The 20,096-nt window shown below is 47.1% G+C and overlaps 1 protein-coding gene across 1 annotated transcript in view; it reads right to left on the bottom strand.

Annotated features, from left to right (window-relative positions):
• Positions 1-545: 545 nt before the first annotated feature.
• The window catches only part of MYBBP1A (MYB binding protein (P160) 1a), a gene marked incomplete at both ends in the record, with an annotated part of 22,936 nt that continues 3,385 nt past the window's right edge, over positions 546-20,096 (bottom strand). Inside the window, 17 exons of the mRNA XM_008949210.1 lie at positions 546-614; positions 2,443-2,574; positions 4,695-4,803; positions 6,051-6,185; positions 6,985-7,142; positions 8,204-8,368; positions 9,037-9,171; positions 9,855-9,944; positions 10,531-10,682; positions 11,760-11,847; positions 12,242-12,350; positions 13,001-13,204; positions 13,965-14,090; positions 14,702-14,809; positions 15,711-16,000; positions 18,543-18,660; positions 19,867-20,034. Coding sequence (XP_008947458.1) covers positions 546-614; positions 2,443-2,574; positions 4,695-4,803; positions 6,051-6,185; positions 6,985-7,142; positions 8,204-8,368; positions 9,037-9,171; positions 9,855-9,944; positions 10,531-10,682; positions 11,760-11,847; positions 12,242-12,350; positions 13,001-13,204; positions 13,965-14,090; positions 14,702-14,809; positions 15,711-16,000; positions 18,543-18,660; positions 19,867-20,034 — 2,356 coding nt within the window. The remainder of the gene's footprint in view (positions 615-2,442; positions 2,575-4,694; positions 4,804-6,050; positions 6,186-6,984; positions 7,143-8,203; positions 8,369-9,036; positions 9,172-9,854; positions 9,945-10,530; positions 10,683-11,759; positions 11,848-12,241; positions 12,351-13,000; positions 13,205-13,964; positions 14,091-14,701; positions 14,810-15,710; positions 16,001-18,542; positions 18,661-19,866; positions 20,035-20,096) is intronic.

Genomic DNA, 20,096 nt, shown 5'->3' with positions numbered 1-20,096 from the left:
CACCATCAAAAATTGGATCTGGAGTACAGGTGGTTGTCAGCCAGCCACAGGAGCACATGGCTGAGAAAATGCAGGACAGCTGGCAAGGCACAGGGTGGACTCCAGGAGCCAGCCTCGAGTCAGAGTTAGGAGGCAAGGATGACACCACACAGCTCTGGTACAGAAGAGCCTCTCACCAATGAAAAATCAAGGAATAAGTGACTAAAGGCAACCCCTGCACCAGTCAGGCCACAACCCAGAAACCTGTGGCAGCCAGTTTTTAAAAGAGATGCTACCAAAAGGAGATTTTTGGTAAAAAAGGTTTTTTAAAGGAGATGCTACCTCTGGGATCTGGGGACTCTCAGCTGCTCCCACAACTTCAGTCATGGACCTGCAGCAGCCAGGCACTATTTGCAAAAGCTCTCCCCCCAGGAAGCCCAACTCTGAAAACTGGGCAGTCCTACAGGCAGCAATAAGCATATTAAGCATCATCTGAGCTGCTGTGACTAAGTGACTTCTCTGATTGACTGTTTAATCCAGGTTTGCTTGTTTGCTTTCTTCCTTACCTGCTGATGTTCCCTGGCTCCTGCTGTGATATACTTCAGGAGTGTATCTACTAATGGCTTGCACATGATCTGTAACAAAGGAAGACCCAGTCTCTTATTAGTGGTTTGCTGACAGACAGGTTTGTTTTTCAAGCAAAACATTCTGTTTTCTACACAGCTTCTTGACTGTGAAGAAAATGCCATAAGAAAGAAAAGTGCCTAGAGATCAGCAACAGCTTACTTGAAAATTAACAGCTTTGCTCACACCAGCCCTGAGTGAAATCTCCATCACAAAGCAATCAGCAGCAAAACTCTTAAACTGGAAAAATCAGGCAAAGATTCCACCTCCTGTGTTCTGCCTGGTTCTTGACTTAAGCCTGCATCTGGCTGATCCTTTGCGTGGGCAGTTCAGATTGCACAGAGGAACATTGCCAGAGGCACAGGAGAACAGGCTGAGTTAGGCTGGAGAATGTCAGAGCTCGGGGAAAGATCTGAGCCCACGTGCCACAGGAACAACTGTGTCAGGAGGAAAGCCTCCCTGGAGACAGGTTACCTTAAAACTGTCCCCTGCAACAAGTCTGGATTGAAACAACCTTTCTAGAGGAGGGGTAATAGTCAGCAAAGCTCAATGAACCTTTGTTCTGGCCTCATCTGCCAGATTATCCATGGTTATAGGCAAAATATTTCCCAGCTGAGGGGCACAAGGAATCCAGACACAAGAAATGAGAAAGCATCTGGATTGCAAATGCTCTGCTGGAAGGTCTGGCCCTGACAAAGGATGGGCAGCAGTTTGCTGCACAGCTCCCTGATACACTGTGCAGATGGCTACTCCAACCACACCACTTGAAACAGTTTAATTTGGGGGGAAAGAAGACAACTAAAAGAACAGATAGCTCTAGAAAGTGGGCAAAGCCCAGCTTTGGACAGGCTAGTATCTGGGTGTGTCATTACCTTTGTTTTATACAAGGAATAAGCTTAAGGATTTTAAGACACTTCTGCAAGGGACAGTCTCATGGAATCCACAGGCTCTAGAAACCTGCAGATGGGACCTTAAGCTTGCTGTCCATGTGGGCAGCACACAAACCTTCTCCCTATGTCACTAACTTCTACAGGTGGCATCGTGGATTGGTGTCCTAAGAAAGCTGCTCTGCAAATCAACTCTCTCCTGGGTGGACTCCCTCAAAGTCTGAAAGCATCCTCCCCCAGTTACACAAGCCTGTGTCCTCCACCTCCCATCAGACAAACTCTACAAGGTTGAAGCCCTTGAGAAAAGGCCTCTGGCAACTGTCTCTACCTCACTCTTACCTAAATATCCCTGAAGAACTGTATGAAATTCAGACCCAAAGCCTGTTTCTTAAAAACTGGCTGTTCTCACTGTGGAGCCCAGCTCCAGGCACAGGTCAAGTTTGCAGGAAATACCTCAAACATTTCAGGCACTGACACTGTCTGAACATCCAGCCTCCAGATTAGATTCTAATTAAAACTCTGTGCTCTACAGCCTTCTTTGAAGAAAAAACATAAGATAAACTGAGCTTGCAGTCAGAGCAAAGCTGGACAGCAGCTAAATTAGCTGCTCAAATGAGCTAACCTCTTCTACCTTTGTTCAAACCTTGCTCATCCATGTTGTCTGGAAGAGTGGTAAAAAATTAGCCCTTCTTAGGCTATGCTTTAAAAAGCAGCTTTCTGTGCTTCTCCATTCTCCACACAGCATCCCCAAAACAAACCTCCAATGAGATCCTGGCCTCCTGCAGCACTGCTACCAAAACACGCAGCGCTGGGAGTCGGAGCAGGTGAAGGAAACCTTACAGCAGCCTTAAAAGCCTTCAGTAAAGCAGAGAAATTTCTCTCCCTGCCTTCCCCAGAATGACAGCTGTAGTTTGGAGCCCCCAGAGGACAAGCCCTGCCCAGCAGCACGTACCGGGAAGCGGCTGAAGAGCTCGTGGAACATGGCTGTGGTGAGGCCACTCTTGCGTTTGGTGAAGAACGCCGTCAGCGCCTGCCGGTAGATCCCTGCCACCCTCTCCACGTTCAGACAGCCTGTGCTCAAAAGCTACAGGGGGAAAAAGCAGAACAAAAACGTCCAGTGAAACACCAGGATCAATCACTAGCATAGAAGTAATTCATTTCGACCAGTGCACACAGATTTTTCCAATAATTAGATATTCTTGGGTAGCTCGTGTGATGCAGGCCGATGAGACACAGCCCAGACCCATGAAGACAAAGGTTTGTGGTGGGTGTGGCTGACACAGGAGGCTCACAGAGCACTCAGAGACCACCCTGCAGCAGCTATGCTGGGCACAAGGTGTTTTCTCAGCTGCACAGCTCTGAATCTGTAGGTAGTAGTGGATGTAGGTATCTCGGTCTACATATTCTTAGCAGCTATGTGTGGGATCTCCAGGTAAGCACCAGACAGGCCCTAGCTCTACTGAGGGATGCAGCAATCCCAGAACTGTGTCAGTGCTCCAAGATCCCACTCTGTGGGAAATAAGACACCCAGGGTGCAGGACCCAGCCAAGACCTGCACAAGCCATATGGATCTCAGCCACTAGCACAGGGGTGAATGAAGAATGAAGCATGGAGCATCACCTGTTCTCAAACTGCCAGGGAACCACAGCTCTCTGGGAAGAAAGAAAAATTAAGGCTCAAAAGGTCAAAACTGTGATTTTGACAATAGTGGATGGGCTTTTTGCAAACCTCTGCCCAAGAAGGGCCTCACAGCCAGTTGAAGCCATGTTACTGTTGTGTCCCATTCTCAGGTCAAACTCCCAGAGCTGCTGTTGTAGCTGAGTGGAACAGGAGAGAGATATCTTGAAACTCATGACCCCAGTTTCCTGGCCAAGTGTCTGTACTTAACTCTGACATACACATCTGATTCCTCCCCCCATGCAGACCTTTACTGTAACAAAAAATCCTTCTGTACTAACAGGCTCTTCCATGGATTTGGCCACCACATCACAGGGTCTGCTCTGGTTCCACTCTGCTGTGTACTGAAAAGCTCCAGGCTGGACTCTGAAGCAGTGCTCACTGGGAACACCCCACACCTCTGTCTCTGGCCCCCAACTGCAAAACCTTCCCAGCCTCAACACAGCATCAACACGAGCAGCACCACACAAACTGAACTGGGTCACTTCCCTCAAACCAGCAACTCACTTCAGCTGCTGGTTGGGCCTTTGGCTGCTCAAGCCCACAGCTCTGTTCCTGCAGGAGGAACAGCCTTCCCTGGGAAGGACAAGGAAGCACAAGGATGCTGTGAAGGATGTCTCACTCAAGCCTCTACATCAAGTATGTTGTTTAATTCCCCACAGATCTCTGTGTTTCTTTCCAGAAAGGCCCAGCACAGAACAAGAGCTGCCTGGATTAACAGTCTTGGTCTCTCACTAAGCCTTAGAAACACTGGCTATCTTTTCAGCTGCTAATATCATCTCAGGGTTTGTAATTTCCAGGCCTTCCCTTGTCATGAAGCAGCCCTGTTTGTTTTTCTCCACCACAAAATGCCAGTGGGATCAAGGCATTAATTCTTACACACAATTTGAGAGGTTCAGAGGCAAGTATCAGGCTAGCTGGACAAACAGCACTTGTCAGGTTTCTAGAAGTGCCTGGACTGGGCTGCCCAATATAAAAGATCACCAAATTCAGAGACCTGTGAAATTCAGCAGAGACAGCAGGTGAAAGGGAACCTGCCAGTAATGCTCCAGGAGTAACAGACACCCACAGCACAACCAGATGAGGAGTCTCCCTGCAAACAACTACCACCAAAATCAGGGCTGCTCCACACTCTCCTCACCATGAGACAACTCAGCCCAAACCTCAGAAACAGGAGTTCACTCTCATCCACCACCATCCTGTGCCTTGCTGCTCCTCAGCTCCCTCCCAGAAAGAACTTAAGAGTGACTGACAAGAAATTAAAGGAAAAATAGCAAAATAGGCAGGAGGGCAGCATAAATATACACCAGGCTTCTTCAGCAGTTAACCTGGATCCACTGTACACCAGCAGCCCCTGGTGGCCACGGGCAAGCAGGCACTGCAGAGGCAGGAGGGTGAGGGTCAGAAAGGCAGGGGGCATGTGACAGCTTTACAGAAAAGAAACCACAGACAGCTGCCTGCAGGAACAGCAAAGCTGAATAAGCAAAGCCCACTCAGCACTGCCTCACAAGCAGCCTCCTGCCTTACCTGAGAAGCCTGAGGGATGGAGCTGCTCTGCTTCTGGGGCAGAGGGGTAGGAGCTGATGGCTTATCAGATGTGCTTCCTTTCAACACTTTGAGCAGGTACAATGAGGCACTAAAAAGGAAAAGGGGAGAACGCAGCAGTTACCATAGTGTCACAGAGACCAAGTGATGCAGGCAGCCCCTCCTGTCCCAAGGGGGGTTAAAGAGTCCAAAAGGGCTCCTTCCTTCAGTCTAACCCACTCCTGCCAGACCTAAAAACAAACAAATCTTAGAGGCTGCATCATTTCATTATCACAGAATCACAGAATTGTTCTGGTTGGAAGAGACCTTAAGACCATTAAGTCCAACCACTAACCCAGCACTGCCAGGTCTCCACTAAACCACGTCTCTCCTCACAGTCTGACATCCCCACTACCAGCCTGGTGTCCTCAGCTTGTGCTTTTGACTAGCACTGCTGGAGGACTTCTCCATTTGCTCAGGATTTCTGAGCCTGCACAGCTCAGCCAGTGCTGCAGAGGCAGCTGTGTGCCTGGAGAACTTGGGTGTATCACCTGAGAGGACACACAGCCAGCCTGCTGCTTCTGAGAACTGCTGTGTTAACCAGGCACAGCTCCACTCAGGGCTGCCAGCCCTGCACTGCCACCAAGCACCAGGGTTCCTGCACAGCCAGCAGCCAGGTGTGCTGCAGAGCTGACCCTGCTCGATGCCACTGGGTTGACTGTGCAGCATGGTACCCACTGCATACACAGCTGGGTTGAGAAATCCTAGAGGGACTATGGAAGTCCTCCTGAAGCCACCTGCAAGTCACAAGAGAGCCTGCTGGCAAAGGGCATTCCCATTTACACCAGGAAACAGCAAGATTGCTCCTGTTTCCTAATTAATACACACATGGCTTATCCCAGTGCACCCATATTCAGCAGCAGAGGAGTGAAAACTGGTACATACAGTCAGGACTCATAATCATTATTGTCTTCCTTATGCTATCACAGTGGCAGTAAACCACTGTACTTACAGAACAATCATTACAGACTGACTATAAATTACACTCACTCCTGCACCAAACCACCCACAAGTCATTATGGTGAAGCCTCAAGGAAGCACTTCCCATCACTACCAGCAAAACTGGACCAGACCATTGCTGTATCACAGAGCCCATAGAATGTGATCACCAAAAAAAATGGACATCTGCTTGAAAATGCTTCAGACTGCCAGGATGACTGACTAGTCCTCCTGTAAGACAGACACTGGCACCCAGCCTGCATCAAATCTCTTCCCTCTGAACTGTTCTAACATGAAACATTACATCTGCTTAGAGCCCAGCCCCTGCACCAAGCACAGCCATTCCTTTTTAACACTCACCTGAAATAATAGAGAGCCACAGAAGTGTCTGTGAGCTTGCAGGCTTTTTTCACAAGCCTCTCCACAAAAGCATGCAAATCTTCTTGCAGGGCTTCCACCCTCCTGCAGTACTGCTTGGCTCGGCACAGCGAGTTCCTGAGGGAGCATCAGAAACAAACCCAAAGTCATCACCTCCAGAAAGAGCTCTGGGAAACACAGACCAGGCTCAGGGGCACAGAAAACTGGTGCTAGCTGTAGGCAGCAGAAGAGGCAGTCGTTGCTGGGGCAGGAAGGGTGAGGAGACTCACCACTCTTGGCCTTCAAGCCAAGATCCCAGTCAACTCTCCTGCAGAGCTCCCCCAAAGAAGACTGGCTGCCTCAAACCCTGTTACTGCCAAACAGGTTCTCAACAGGGGGTAGAGAGGAGCACTGGAAATGCTTTAGAGCAGCAGGGAGGATGTCAGGGAGTGGTGCAGAGAGGACACATCATGGCACACACCTCGCCTTGCATCTGTGCCTAGCTAGGATCATGCCTCACTTCTGGCTGTGAACAAGGAGAACCTGCACTCTGCCTGTCTCAGGAACAACCTGTTGGGAGTTTCATTCCAGTCACAGCAGCAACTCTGTAAGCCTAGGGAGCTGTTGTATGCTCTGACTCAGAGGTCAGAGGCCTGTGGAGACACTCAGTGACACTGCACTGTGCCTGCAATACCAGTGTTGGTTCTTAAGGCTTCCACCTGCAGACAGGTTTGTGACTTGAAGTCCCTTACACTAGAAAACCCAGATCCTAATTTCTTTCCTGCATTGTGTGTGTGGTGCTGGTAACTTTATTCTACATAATCTATAAGCATAGCAACTGTCTTCAGTCTTAGAAAGACTAATTTCTGGGATTCAACCAACACCACTGGTGTCTATCAAAAGACATTGCCTATTATCTGGATGATTAGACACTTACTTGAAGATATTGGCTGTTTTCTGGAGGAAGTCAACCTCCTGCTTGTCAGAGTCTGAGGTCATGCACTGTTCAATCACCCGAAGCAGAGGCTCAATGACATCAAACACCAAGGGGTTCTCTGACTGCTTACCCACGAATGCTTCCACCAGGTCCAGCACCTGCAAACGTGGAGTTACTGATGTGAGAACCATTGCAGGCAGGGAAACAGGATGGAGCAGCTCCTTCAGACTGGAGTGGGCTACTCAGCAGCCAGAAGGGGCTGAAGAAAGCCATCTGCAGCTGAAATCTGTGCACCTTCTGCTCTCATTTGTATTGCTAGGGCCTGAGAAAGTGAAAACTAAAAATGTGAAGATTAAAGGCTGTCTGTTGACTTCAGCCTGTTTTGTGCAGCAACACTATTTAGAAACAGCAGTTGTGAGAGTCACTGCCACCTCACCAGACCTGCAGCCACTATAACTTGGCACTTGTCTCTGGTAGCACCACTGACTGAGGGCTCTCACCCCTGTAAGACTCCCTTGACTTCCAGGCAGTGCATTAGTATAAAAACCAGCTCTTCTAGCACAGCACCAGAGTGAAAATGCAGCAAAGCCAAGGCCTTGCTACACCATTCATTAGCCTTCATCTGGGCTAATTTGACAGCAGATATTTCTGTATCTGAGCAGCTGGAGCTGTCCCTGGATGCTCAGATATCCTGGACAGCCCATGCTGACACCACATGGCCTCACATCAGTATTACAGTCACAAATAACCACAAATCCACCTGATCTTAGAAGCATAACAAGCCAAAAAAAAAAAAAAAAGGAAAAAAAAAAAGCTTACATTGCAAAATAACCAGAGGGATTTTATCTGTCACAGTAAAGCACACCAAGCATGTGCAGGGCACAAAAACTGGCAGGCTCCTGTGTTTGGGTAGGTGTGGGAAGGGTCTCATTAACTGAGTCATTTCAGTTTCCAGCAAATGGAAACCACAGTCCACTTTTTGATAGCACAGTCCTGGTTTTTGTTGTGAAGCAGGCACACAAAGCCTCCAGTCACTGACCAGTCTTGCTGTGCCAGGTGCTGTACAAAGCCACAAAAAGCCAGAACAATCCAGTCCCACCCTCCAGGAGCTTAGGACATACAGGAATGTCCAAGCTGTTAAGTAGCTCACGGCATGCAGTAGGCTACAATTAACATGCTAATAAGCCAAAGGTCTTCACAGCAAACACTCCTCTCCCACCTTTATCTTGAAATCCCTCCTCAGGATCTTCTCTTTCCTCATCTTGTCCTTCTCATCCTTCTTCGCCTGGACCCGCTTCTGCTGCTCCGCAAAAAGGGCTGAGATGTTCTTGTCAAGAGCCATCATGGCCTCGTCATCCAGCTCCTCATCACTCTCATCTCCTCCCTTTTGTTTTCAGAAGGCAAAAACAACACATCATGCCATGTCCTCCAAAAAAAGGCAGTGGGGGGGAGAAGCACAGCCAAGAGCAGTCTCACAAGCGCAGCACGGATGTAGCTTCCTCTAGACCCAGAATAACAACATGGGGATGGAAACCATCCTCAGATCACTGGGAAATCCAGCTCCCATTTCCTACCAGGCTGCACAGTACTAACATGTGGAGCTAGAGACTGGGAGAAGTTTTGACACCAAGTCCCTCTGTGCTGTGGCTCCCTCACTAAAGAGGTTAATACGTTGCTATGTCTGCAGCCTTTAGAGGAATCATGAAACCACACTGCAGCACTCCTGCAAGACTCTAGAGCAGCCTACAGGGATCACACTCCTCCACACAGCCAAGACAGGCCCCACCTAACAAGATCTCATGCTTTAGTTCACATCAGTCTCATTTATTACAGGCAGTTCAAGCTGATTCAGGCTAGACTGGACAACCAAAAGAACTCAACACAGTAGCAATAAATAAAGGAACAAGTGACTTATTCCCACAGCTTGCTCTGAAAGCCCTGAAATACATCAAATGGCACACAAAGGGGACTGCTGGGGTTATCACTGTGTGGGCTCAGGCAGGATGTGGGCATTAGAGGATCTTTCACCACCCCAAACCTCCCCAAACATACCAAAGCATTCCCTGCTTGGAGAACATTCATCAGCTGACTGCGAAAATTATCATCCACTTCTTCATTCTCTTCCTCATCTCCACTCTCATCCTCAGTGTCGCCTTCAACTGAGGAGTCCTGGCTTTCTTCCTCGTCCTGAAGGAGAAGAGTTCATCTGTGATCCCACCTTTCTTCAAGCCCTACTCAATGCTCAGGGGCATCACTGTTCAGAAATAAAAACTCAAGCCTGCCCTCACCCCACTGCCTTGCTTCCAGCCCTCAGGTTCAGGCAGACACCTCAGATAACAAGATACCAGGTTTACATTCTGCTTTTAGCTCTTGTGTAATACAGACTTCTCTGTCATATCCAATGAGTATCAAGAAGAAGCTTCCAAAGGAACACCTGAAGTAGCAGCCCTCATCTAACTCCCCTTTCTGCTCCTGTTTGCAATGCTTTGTGACTCAAATTTCTTCAGTTCTGAAAACCCAAGAGCTTGAATTCAGATGGCTGCACATCACAGCAACAATTCAGCCTGTGGCTGTCAAAAAAGAGGCCTGTGCTCATTTCAGGATGCAGTCATTTGTTCTCAGGAAGTCACCTACTCAAACAGCCATCCCTACAACAGCATTGTCCTTCAAGGCCAAGAGACCAATAAAAAGGCACTTCCAACAAGCTGTTCATGTGTTGCACTTTTAAAATGAATCTTAATAGTGCAATAGCCATTTTACTCAAGGCAGAGAAATGCAATTATGTCTATTACCAGAGATCAGGGCACACATTACTTTTAAGCAGTGAAGGTCTGAGAAGTGTTTGTCACTGACAATAGCACATCAATTACCATGTCCTGAGCAGACTTGATCTTTCTGTCTGCTTCTTCCATCACAACAACAGCACTTTCTTCATCTTGCTCTTGGTATGGGTCAAGAACCTGCAAAAAAAAAAGAGGGATTTGTGTTTTTACAGCTTTGTTTTGAAGCATTTCTTGTGTACAACAGGCAGGAATTTTGGCCCAGTAAGCCAGCTGAATACTGAAATAGCAAGTAAGGGCCCTCAACTTTCTGGCTTGTAACATTGTGCCTGCTAATATGCTAAGTTCTTCCTATAAAAAACAAAAAAGGTGGAAAAAATTCAAGTGGTTGGTGACAACACACATTTTGCTCTGTACTTGACAGCTCATCTTCACAACCCACATACTACTCTCTCAGAAGACACCACCTTACTCAGTGCTACAACCAATTCAGATTTTCAGTGTCACTTATTTTTGGCACCTCTGTGCTTAAAACTCTTGAGAACAAAGACTTTGTTACTATTTACATTCACATATAAAATCTACCAGCTATACAAACGGACCCAGGAACTTCTTCAGTGTAAAACTACCTACGAATACAGCTTAAAGTTAGATCTCATTAGCTTCCATTTATTTTCAGCAGGCTTTTATTTAGTCCCAAAATAAAGATATGCTGTTAGGGACAAGCCAAGTGAGCAGTATGATGCTCTGCTGGTGCCTCACTTACATCCAGGATGAGCTGCAAGCCCCTCTTGGTCAGGTCAGGGCAGATCCGCACAAAGACGCTCTTGGAGATGCGCCGCATGAGGAGGCTGGGCTGGGCAAGGAGGGAGAGGAGGATTTCCACCATCACCTCAACCCACCCTGGCTCTGCACTGTCTGCAAAGGAACAAAGGATGACAGAGAAAGGGGCAAAACCCACTGTGCTGGCATATCAGTATGAGACTGCAGAAAGATTCACCATGAAATAATTCTAGCTGACTGTTAGAAGAACAAATTCAGCAAGGCAGACCAGAGATCATCATGGGGGAAGCTGAAGACTGTAGCTGTACTAGAAGGCTGCTAACCATAGGTAGAAACACACTTGAGATTTGTCTCTAGGCCACTGCAAAGCCTTACCAGGTAACAAAACCTACTATTCATTAAATCATTACTTAGATTAGCAGTTCTGCAAATCGTGCAACACCTACTCGGCCACATTACAGCAACCAGCAGCTAGTCAGCAAAAGCATTAATGTTTTATAGTGCTGCCAATGAAACAAGAGTCAGAGCAGCCCATGAAAAGTGCTGACATGTGAGCTGGCCACTAGTCCAAAAGTCTGGGAATCCTGATCTAGATACAACCAAGCCACCACAGAAGTATGGCTCTTATTTTCACAGTACCCTCAGACTTACACAGAGGTTTAAGGAGAACAAGCCCACAGTTAGAAAGTTAGAAGGCCAAGCCAGGCTCATCCCTGGTAAAGCCCAGCCCAGCTCTGCAGGTCCTAAACAAGGACCAGCCTAAAGGAGCAAACAGCCTGTATCTAGACACAGGACACATTTAGTGTGCCCAGAACCTGAGCTCTGAAAGTACAACTTCCAGGCTTGCTGGCTGTTAGCTTTGCCCAGGCAGACACCACCACTTCAGTCAAGCTCTTGGCCAGCACAGAACAAGGACTCCAAAAGTGTGAACTTCCTTGGACACTGCTCATCTGAACAACAACCAGCTCTGAAGCCCACCTATCCTTTAAGAGGCACAGAGGAACACAACCCATTGAGGATGCAGACAGAAAGCTGGGGCAAGAGATGAGATTCAGAAAGAGAAGGGAAGAGAATGAAGGAGAGGGGGATTCTCCTGGGCATCAGTGCATCAAGCCAGCACTGACACAAAGCAAGTGCTTCCCTAATATACAACTGCCATCTTCTGTCTCTTGACAGACCATTAACATCATTTCTTTCTGTAGAAAGACTCACCAGTCTTTTTCTTCTTAGGTTCTTCGCTGAATGCCCTCTCTGTGCAGTTCAGAAGGTCACTCAGAACATCCATTGTCTCAGACTGGTTCTGTTTGATCACAAGCAGACAAACACCCACTCTGAATTCCCCACTACCAACAGCAACAGAATGAATATACTCCAAACCTAAAGACCTCTCTAAATAAGCACAGGTATTTAAATCAGATACTACAACCCCTCTGCAGAATAAAGTATGAAACTAAGTAAAAATTGCTCCACTCAGCAGCAGATCAAAGGCAAAACTAATGCTCAGGCCAAGCTTTCCCTGTAAGCTGATGTGCACAGGCAATGTAAGAATCACAGTTCATCAGCTGCCAGTTGCCCATTTTCAGAAGCCAGAGGCTGTGAAAGACTGGAGCACAAAGCAGCTCTCCAGCTCAGTGTTCAGAAAGCCCAGCTACCACCCCATTTTACACCACTCAAATATACTCCAGAGGTCCTACCTTGAAGAGATGAATGGCCATCAGAAGCAGAAGCTGCTGGAAAGCAACGACTTTGGCACTGTCAGATTTATTTTCCTTCTTCTGCAGATTGTTCACAGACTGAAGTGTTCTGAAGACAGAAACCCTTATGAGTCTTTCACAATCACAACTGCAAATCCTCTCTGATGATCAGGCTAAAACCATGACCAAATCTACAGTACTCTTTTCTGTATTTAACATTTAATTTCTAAAATTGGATATACAGAGTGTACACACTTTTAACCCAACAATGGCATCTCACCACATGGGGCTTATAAAAACCTGCCCTTGGACACAGGTAGATTCCTAATATTACAGCCAAGGCACAGACCTTGATGGAAAACTAAGCTCAGAAAAGAGCACCCAAAAAGAATCACTGAGAAAGTAGCACAGGCACTACTAGGAGAAAAGATTAAAAGAGTTACAGTCATGTTTGGGAGACTGCAAGCAAAAATTACAAAGCACATGGCCTACACAGAGCAAACATACAGAAGGAACAGGAAGAAAGGAATGGGGTGATGAGGGACAGAACAGCATCCTGAAACCCAGCCACAGGAGCAGAAACAGGGAAGAAACAGAAGGGCCACTGTCTGTGAAATGGCTCTGCTACAGCAGCCAGAACAGCAGCAGGAGGATGAGAGATCACCATCTCTCTTTTACTGGCCCAAAGAGAGACTAAGACTAGGGCTTTGCCACCTTCCTTACCTCATCAACCCAGTCCCAACTTCCCAAGCCCCTCACCTCTCCCAGGCATTCATCTGTCTCTTGGTAAATGGCTTCAGAGGTTTGACATGTTCACTGGAGAGCAGCTTGTTGGCATACTCAACAAGGAGAAAAATCCACAGCTTCCCATCTGCAGTCACACCATGGATGTGCTTCTCCCTCAAGGCTGTGGCCTTTGCTGTATCCCCCAAAACAGTCAAGGTGTTTAAAGTCTGAAGTAACCTGTGAAGCAAAACAACCAGCACATTACTGCCAGAGGAATTGATGGTCTTCTCACACTTCTCCAAAATAACTCCCACTGGTAGAGGACCCTCATCCCAGAGCTCTGCTCACTCACTGCAACCCAAATTCTCAGGGCTTAAGTTTCAACTCATCCATGTATCCAAGCACAGTGAGGCACAGCTCATTGTCTTGGTGTCCCCAAGCACTCCTGGAGCCCACAAGGACACTGTTAATCTCAGTTGTTTCTCATTCTGCATCCCACTATGTCCTCTGCTTTCCCTCTACTGAGGCTGCAGCACCAGCCTTGGCAACCACCTGAAGGCATCTACTAGTACCAACTCCATCCCCCTCAGTCCCAGGGCTGTGGAGCCATCAGCAGCTCACACAGAGAGCAGACAGAAAGCCAGCAGCAACCTGCACAACCCACCACCTCCCTTGGGTCCTTCCACTTCCAGCTTGCACCAGAGGCAATGGAAATCTTCTGAGGAAAAGCAGTCTGAGTCAACTCTACACCTACGTGATCATCACACATACTTGGCAGGTTTGACATGCAAAATTATGGTTTTATTGGTCAAAATTGAAGGATCTTTGGGAAATCCATCTAGGATCTTCTTTAAAAAAGCCATCCCCTGGTTCTAAACAAATGCTCCAGTAGCAGCTCACAGTCCCAAACCTCTTGCCCTGCTATTCAAAGGCTGATCTTATCCTCACAAAAAAAAGAGAAATTTCCAAGCTTAAAGTATACAAGCAAAATCCTTACCCAAAGAAGTAGTTTTCTACTGCTGAATGAGTCTGTTCATCTAGAGGCTCTGATGGAAGGACACGTGCCTCATGTATTTTGGAAGACTTTTTCTTAGCCTCAAAGAAAGCATGGAAGAAGCAAAATCTAGAATGGACAGAAACAAGAACAGAATTAAGAGCCAGCTTGGTCCTAACAAAGCAAAACCAGCCCAGGCAGCAAACCAAACAGTGCCAAATATTCACCACCCTTTTAGTCAAGGATGTCCAAGCACTCAAAAGTCACCATGTACAGTAGGACCTTTTCCTTAAGGTACACAGGGTAAAGAACAGAGAAGGATGCTCAGGACTTCACAGAAGTAAAGTGCCAACACTTGAGGCCATACAATACTCATGACTGTTAGATTTGGGTCATATCCTCCAAGATTTTAAAACAAGAGATAAATACTTACTAAGATCTGATGCAAAGATTACAAGTAATATCTTCTATCAGTCTACGTAAACAGGAACCTAAAATTTACTGGAAACAAACGTGACTAAGGACTTTTTAAGTGCCTGAACTACTCATGACAACAGTTTGTCCAAGTTTGCAGAAGGTGTTTTGAAAACAGAACTTAGTCTCCTAAACAATTTGCATTCTGGAATATTTCCACTACTGACTTTGCCTAGTGCTGTGGGGACAGCTTACCTGGACTATTGCTCCAGAGCTAAACAACTATTGCAAGCACACGTGGCATTAAGTTTTTAAATCATTCTCACCTGGAAATGTCCATCACAAGGCTCTCTTCTTTTGCTGATGGACTCTCAATGATGTTAGCAAGCCGGTGGATGATCCATTTTCTTAGTCGAGCTATCTTATGTTGTGCTCTTTCAATAAGGAAGTGGACACAATGAGTAGTTTGAACACTATCCCAAAATAAACACACACCACACAGCTCACTGCAACAAGAGGTGACTTCCAGGTATTTAGAAGCCACTAAAGATAGGCAAATTATGTAGTAAGAAAGCAACAGGTACATAAGAAGAGACAGAATCTTCCCAAGTTTGCTTTCTCCTGCACAGAAGACAGTCTATTTACCTCATCAAGGTACTGCACTTCAGCAAAAAGCACCTCAAAAACTGCAGCAGTCAGCAGAACAAGGTTGTAGGTGCACAAGTAACACACAGCCACACTGTTTTTAAGTGTTCTAACAGCTCACTTCTTCTTTGGAAGGGGCCCCCCGCAAGTAACCCAGCACCCACAGCACCAAGTAGTGGGCACTCAGTGAGCAGTTCCAAGGAGGATTTCCCAGCTAGGAATTGCTACAAATGCCTATCAAGGATATAAATATTTACAAGCTACTCTTGAGACATGGAAGTGGGTGCTTTGCTTGAGGGTCAAGGAGCTGAGAGCACTCAGGCTGGAAAGGGATGCACAGTTCCTACAAAACTCTGAGAGCCTGTGGTGAAAAAGGAAGCCACTGGGCATTTTTGCCAAAGCAGCTGCCAGGGCTAGAAAACCAAGAGAAAAGGCTTCTTTGGTGACCCAGTCTGCTCTGGCCAGGCTGGCTGGTTGTCACCACCTTTGCTATTATCTGCAAAATTGAATATTGTCCCAGGAAAAGAGTCACATGATGGGGCTAAACCTTCTGGGAGAGAGGAAACAGGCAACAACTGTCAGCTCACAGCAAGGGAAGCAGCAAGCACTGGCCATCCAAAGCAGACTTCCCAGAGGTAGCCACTCTAGCCACAGAACAGAAAGGGGCAGGTGCATCACCTGCACACTCACCTGTTCACATTCTCCTGGTTCTGTTTTTGGCGGTTACTTGAGAAGTCCAAGCAACAGTCAAGGTCTGGCCTGAGGAACATTTCTTTGAGCCAGTCAACGTAATTTTGTAATGCCAGTGGCTGCAGGTGTCTGACTACCCTGGAAGAGCTGGAAAACACTGGATAGCCTTGATTGGTGAGGGTGGAGAAGCCAGTGATCACTGCCAGCTGCCTCTCCAGGTCATCACAGCCGCTCAGAAATTCATCCACATATCCTTCCATCTCTGGAGCAAACTTAAACCGATCTGGAAGCTGAAGCACACGGCCAGACAAGCAGGTCAGGAACCTCACAGGAGTCTGAGTGGCTTGGGAAGCACAAACCACCTCACAGATTTGACTGCCTGAGTAAATTAAAGTCATGTGCCTGAACGTTTGTCATAAGCATACAGCAGGTCATTAATTGCACCTCATCCTCTTCCTCACATAGGAGCAACCACTGTAAGCAACCACAGAATCCTGTCTTGTACCACCTTCAACCCTTTTAATTTGCACCCTCCCCAACAGTTGAGCATCAGCAGGCTGGGCCACATGCTGGCCAGTGCAGCTCAGCTCCTAGGCTGATGATCAGCTCTTATTTGGGGTGAAAGTCCAGGGTGTTTCTCACATCACCTGCCTTAGCCTTGGGAAACTTCCCAACATCAACTCCAGTCTCATCTAGCAGCCATGGAGCCTGCTGCCCTACAGTGGGTAGAACAAATCCCACCTCCTCTCCCTGGTGTCTCAGAAGTGTTGTGGCATTCTGAAGGAGCAAGAGTTGACATGTTTAACCTAAAAAAAACATATCCTGAAGTGTTGGTGTTTTCTGCTAAGTCCTACCCTCAGTCCTGCCAGTGATCTGCAAGGCATAGAGCTGGTGGGCTGCTGGCCTTGGAACACTGTCCAGCAGCATGCAGACCACCAGGGCATGTCCCATCTCACCACACTTCTCATTTCCTAATGTTCTTTCATAGCCCTGTGTGTTTAATCCCACTCATTTGTTCTGGAAATAAACAAAAGTGTGACTGGAGAAACCCTGCAGAGGGCAAGTTGTGCTTTCATCCAGAAATGCAATGCAACCTTGGTAAATCAGTAAAATATGGTTTGGTACAGTGTCAACACAGTGACCTGGTGGGAGCAGAAACAGTACTGAAAGTCTAAGAAACACTGTTCTTTTACATAAAGGGGCTATAAATTCCTAATTAAGTACAAATCCATCCAAAATATCAAACAAGGCAAATATTTGCCTCGTTCCACCCCCAACAACAACCAAAAACCTCTAAGAAGATACAAGATAACAGCATTTGCTTTCCAAAACAAACCACCCCTGTCAAAATCAAAACAAAACAAACCCACAAAAACAACAACAAATTCCAAAAAAGGTCTTTTCTACTTCCCCCTCATCAGCAATATTTGGGGTTTCCCTTTCCCCTTACTCCATCCTTGTCTTCAGTGGATTCATCTGTTTCAGACAGGAGCTACATGACCAATTTTTTTGATGCACATGGAAGGACACAGCCTAATTCACTGGGCAACAAGCATAAAAAGCAAGAAACAGGAAAATTACTAAATCTGTGGCTAAATCCTGGAGAAAACTGGCCCATACAGGGAGGCACCATGGTAAGCATCATTTTCTGAGCAAACCCACACATCTACTGCTGCTTTGATACCCAAACAGACAGACTGCCAAGTCCTATTCCTCCCAAGAGAGGGCAATGATTTTTGGGCCCCAATGAGGAGGTTTAGGATTATATTACCACAAAAATTCAAACCTAAGCCTGTTTTTATCAGTATTCCCCTTTTATTCTTCCTCCCTTTATTGCAGGGTTGTGCTGTTTGCTGGCTTCCCAGGAGGGAACAAGGAAGAGAGGAGTTCCAAAATCCAATTTCCAAATAAAATCTGTGCTTAAATCTCAGATGTGCTTATTGCAACAAGCCCTAACATAAATGAAATCATGAGCTGTGCCTTTTTGTCTTTGCCTTCAAATGATCATGCCACATCCAGCACAACAACAGACAAAAAGGAGCTTCTGGACCCACAAAATCAAAAGGACTGTTAAAGGATGACATATGACCCAGTCAATATGCTGAGGGCTGCCTGTCCTCTGCTCCCCCCATCATTAGGGCTTTCTCAGCAGCATCAATGAAAGCAGGTGGGTCAGTGCTGAACTGTTTCAAAGCCCTTAAAGTAAGTTTGAACAAAAAATACACAAACAGGGCACTTTTCAAGGTCATCTAGTCCAAATCCCCTGCAGGGAGCAGGGACATCTGCAGCTAGAGCAGGTTGCTCAGAGCCCCGGCCAACCTCCCCTGGGATGGTTCCAGGGATGGGGTAGTGACCACCTCTCTGGGCAGCCTGGGCCAGGGGCTCAACACCCTCAGTGTCAAAAATGCTTTCCTTTCTTTTAGTTTCAAACCATCCCGTCACAACAGGCCCTGATAAAAAGTCTGTCCCAGCTTTCTGGCAGGCCCCTGGCAGTCCTAGCAGCCCCCAGCAGGTCTCCCCAGCTGGAGCCTCCTCCTCTCAGCTGCCCCAGCCCAACTCTCTCCTGCTGGGCTCCCAGCAGAGGGGTTCCCCCCTCGGGGCATTGCTGGGGCTCCTCTGGCCCCGCTCCAGCAGGTCCCTGGCTCTGCTGTGCTGAGGCCTCCAGAGCTGCCCCAGCACTGCAGGGGGGTATCCCCAGAGGGGGCAGAGGGGCAGGATCCCCTCCCTGCCCTATGCCCAGCGTGCGGCCCAGGCTGGGGGGGCTCCTGGCCAGCTCCTCACCCCCAGCACCCCCAGGGCCTTCTCCCCAGGGCTGCTCTCAAGAAGACCTACCTGGGTCGTTACCACGTGCTCCCCGTAGTGCTGCATCACCTTCCCTTTGAGAACCACCTGTAGCTGCTCCAGAGACAAGAAGGGGAGAGCACTGCCCAGCAACCGGTAGCACATGTAACTGAGTGGAAACAAAGAAGATTCCCTCAGGCAGAGGCCCAGCAGTAAAGCCACCACAAGGGTAGGACAGAGCAGAAGTGGTGGGGCAGGCCACAGGGCACAGGCAGGATGGCAGAAGTCAAAAAGTCATGGATCTTGTGTTCAAAAATCTTACTGCCCAAAGCTTTTTGTCTGACTAGCACTGCTGCTAAGAGCTCTCCCTGTAGCAGATCCTCCACTGTCTAGAACCAGATGATTCCTCACCAGCAGTTCCTTCCTCAGTCCACTTTCCAGATCTCTCCTCCTCAAATATTTCATTCCCAGGGGCCTAATAAAAACTTACTTCATTTCTGACTACGTAAATTTAGTTTTGACAGCAACTTGCCCAATCAAAATTGCCCAATGGATTCAGGAGTTATTAGCACTAGCCTCATTTCTGCAGGAAATCTGTCTAAAAAAAGCAACATTTTTGAGCATATCAAGGGTATTTTTAGTAAAACAAGATTTAAACTGCTCAGGCTTGGAAAATGGTTCCCCTTCAATGTGATACTCACATAACATGTTATGAAATATTTTTTGTGGGAGCATCTCTACAACTTTTAAACTCTTCAGCTAAGAAAGATTTAAACCTGGCCACAGACTCCCTTGCTACAAAGATCTAATGTTAGACTTGGAAAAGGGACTGAAATTGCTACTGTTGATGTCAGCCACAGCCATATCCTACTTAAAAACATGGACCATGTCTGAATTCAAACATATCCAGGCATTTTCATTCTATCCATCCCACAAAGCACAAGTCTAGCAGTGTGACACACAAATTCAGAAGTAGGATTTGTCTACACAGGAGTTGTCCTTCTTGAGTTGGCCACAGAAAATCAAATGACTCTCCCTCTCAGCCACTCAGAGAGAAAAGGACAACACAGCTCCTCTGAGAGGTCTTGTAGGAGCAAGCTAAAGACTTAAGACACCTTCATGTCCAACGAGGTGCAACACCTTTATGTGCTGCACTTGTTAAATTTAACCTCAAATTTGTTCTATGTCATAATTCTAGGAGAAATTATACTAACTCCTGGATTTAGGCTCCCTATAAAGCTTCTCATGAACACCTAAATAGCCAAATGCAAGTGTTCTCACATTGTCCACAAGAAACCATATGCTCCACCCTACCAGAGGGCAGCAGAAAGACTGGGGCACAAAACAGAAGCAAACACTGTCTGTTAGAACAAACCTCACAGGTCCCGATTTCTCTTTCAGCAGCCCATCCTCCACACCTTCTTTCCAGAACAGTTCAAAGGCATCTTCCTTCAGTGAAACTTGCAGCAAATCAAACACTACACTGGGCAACTTCTTCTCCTTCTTCTCAGACTTGGCAGCACTTTGCAGAAGCTCTACAAGTCTAAAAGAATAAGGAAAGTAAGGTGAGAGATCCAGCCTAGAAGGGGAATGCTGAAGGCCAAA

The sequence above is a fragment of the Merops nubicus genome, unplaced genomic scaffold, assembly GCF_000691845.1.
Source record: "Merops nubicus isolate BGI_N331 unplaced genomic scaffold, ASM69184v1 scaffold34071, whole genome shotgun sequence".
NCBI classification, from domain to species: Eukaryota; Metazoa; Chordata; class Aves; order Coraciiformes; family Meropidae; genus Merops; species Merops nubicus.
This window is presented reverse-complemented; position numbering and strand designations above follow the sequence as displayed.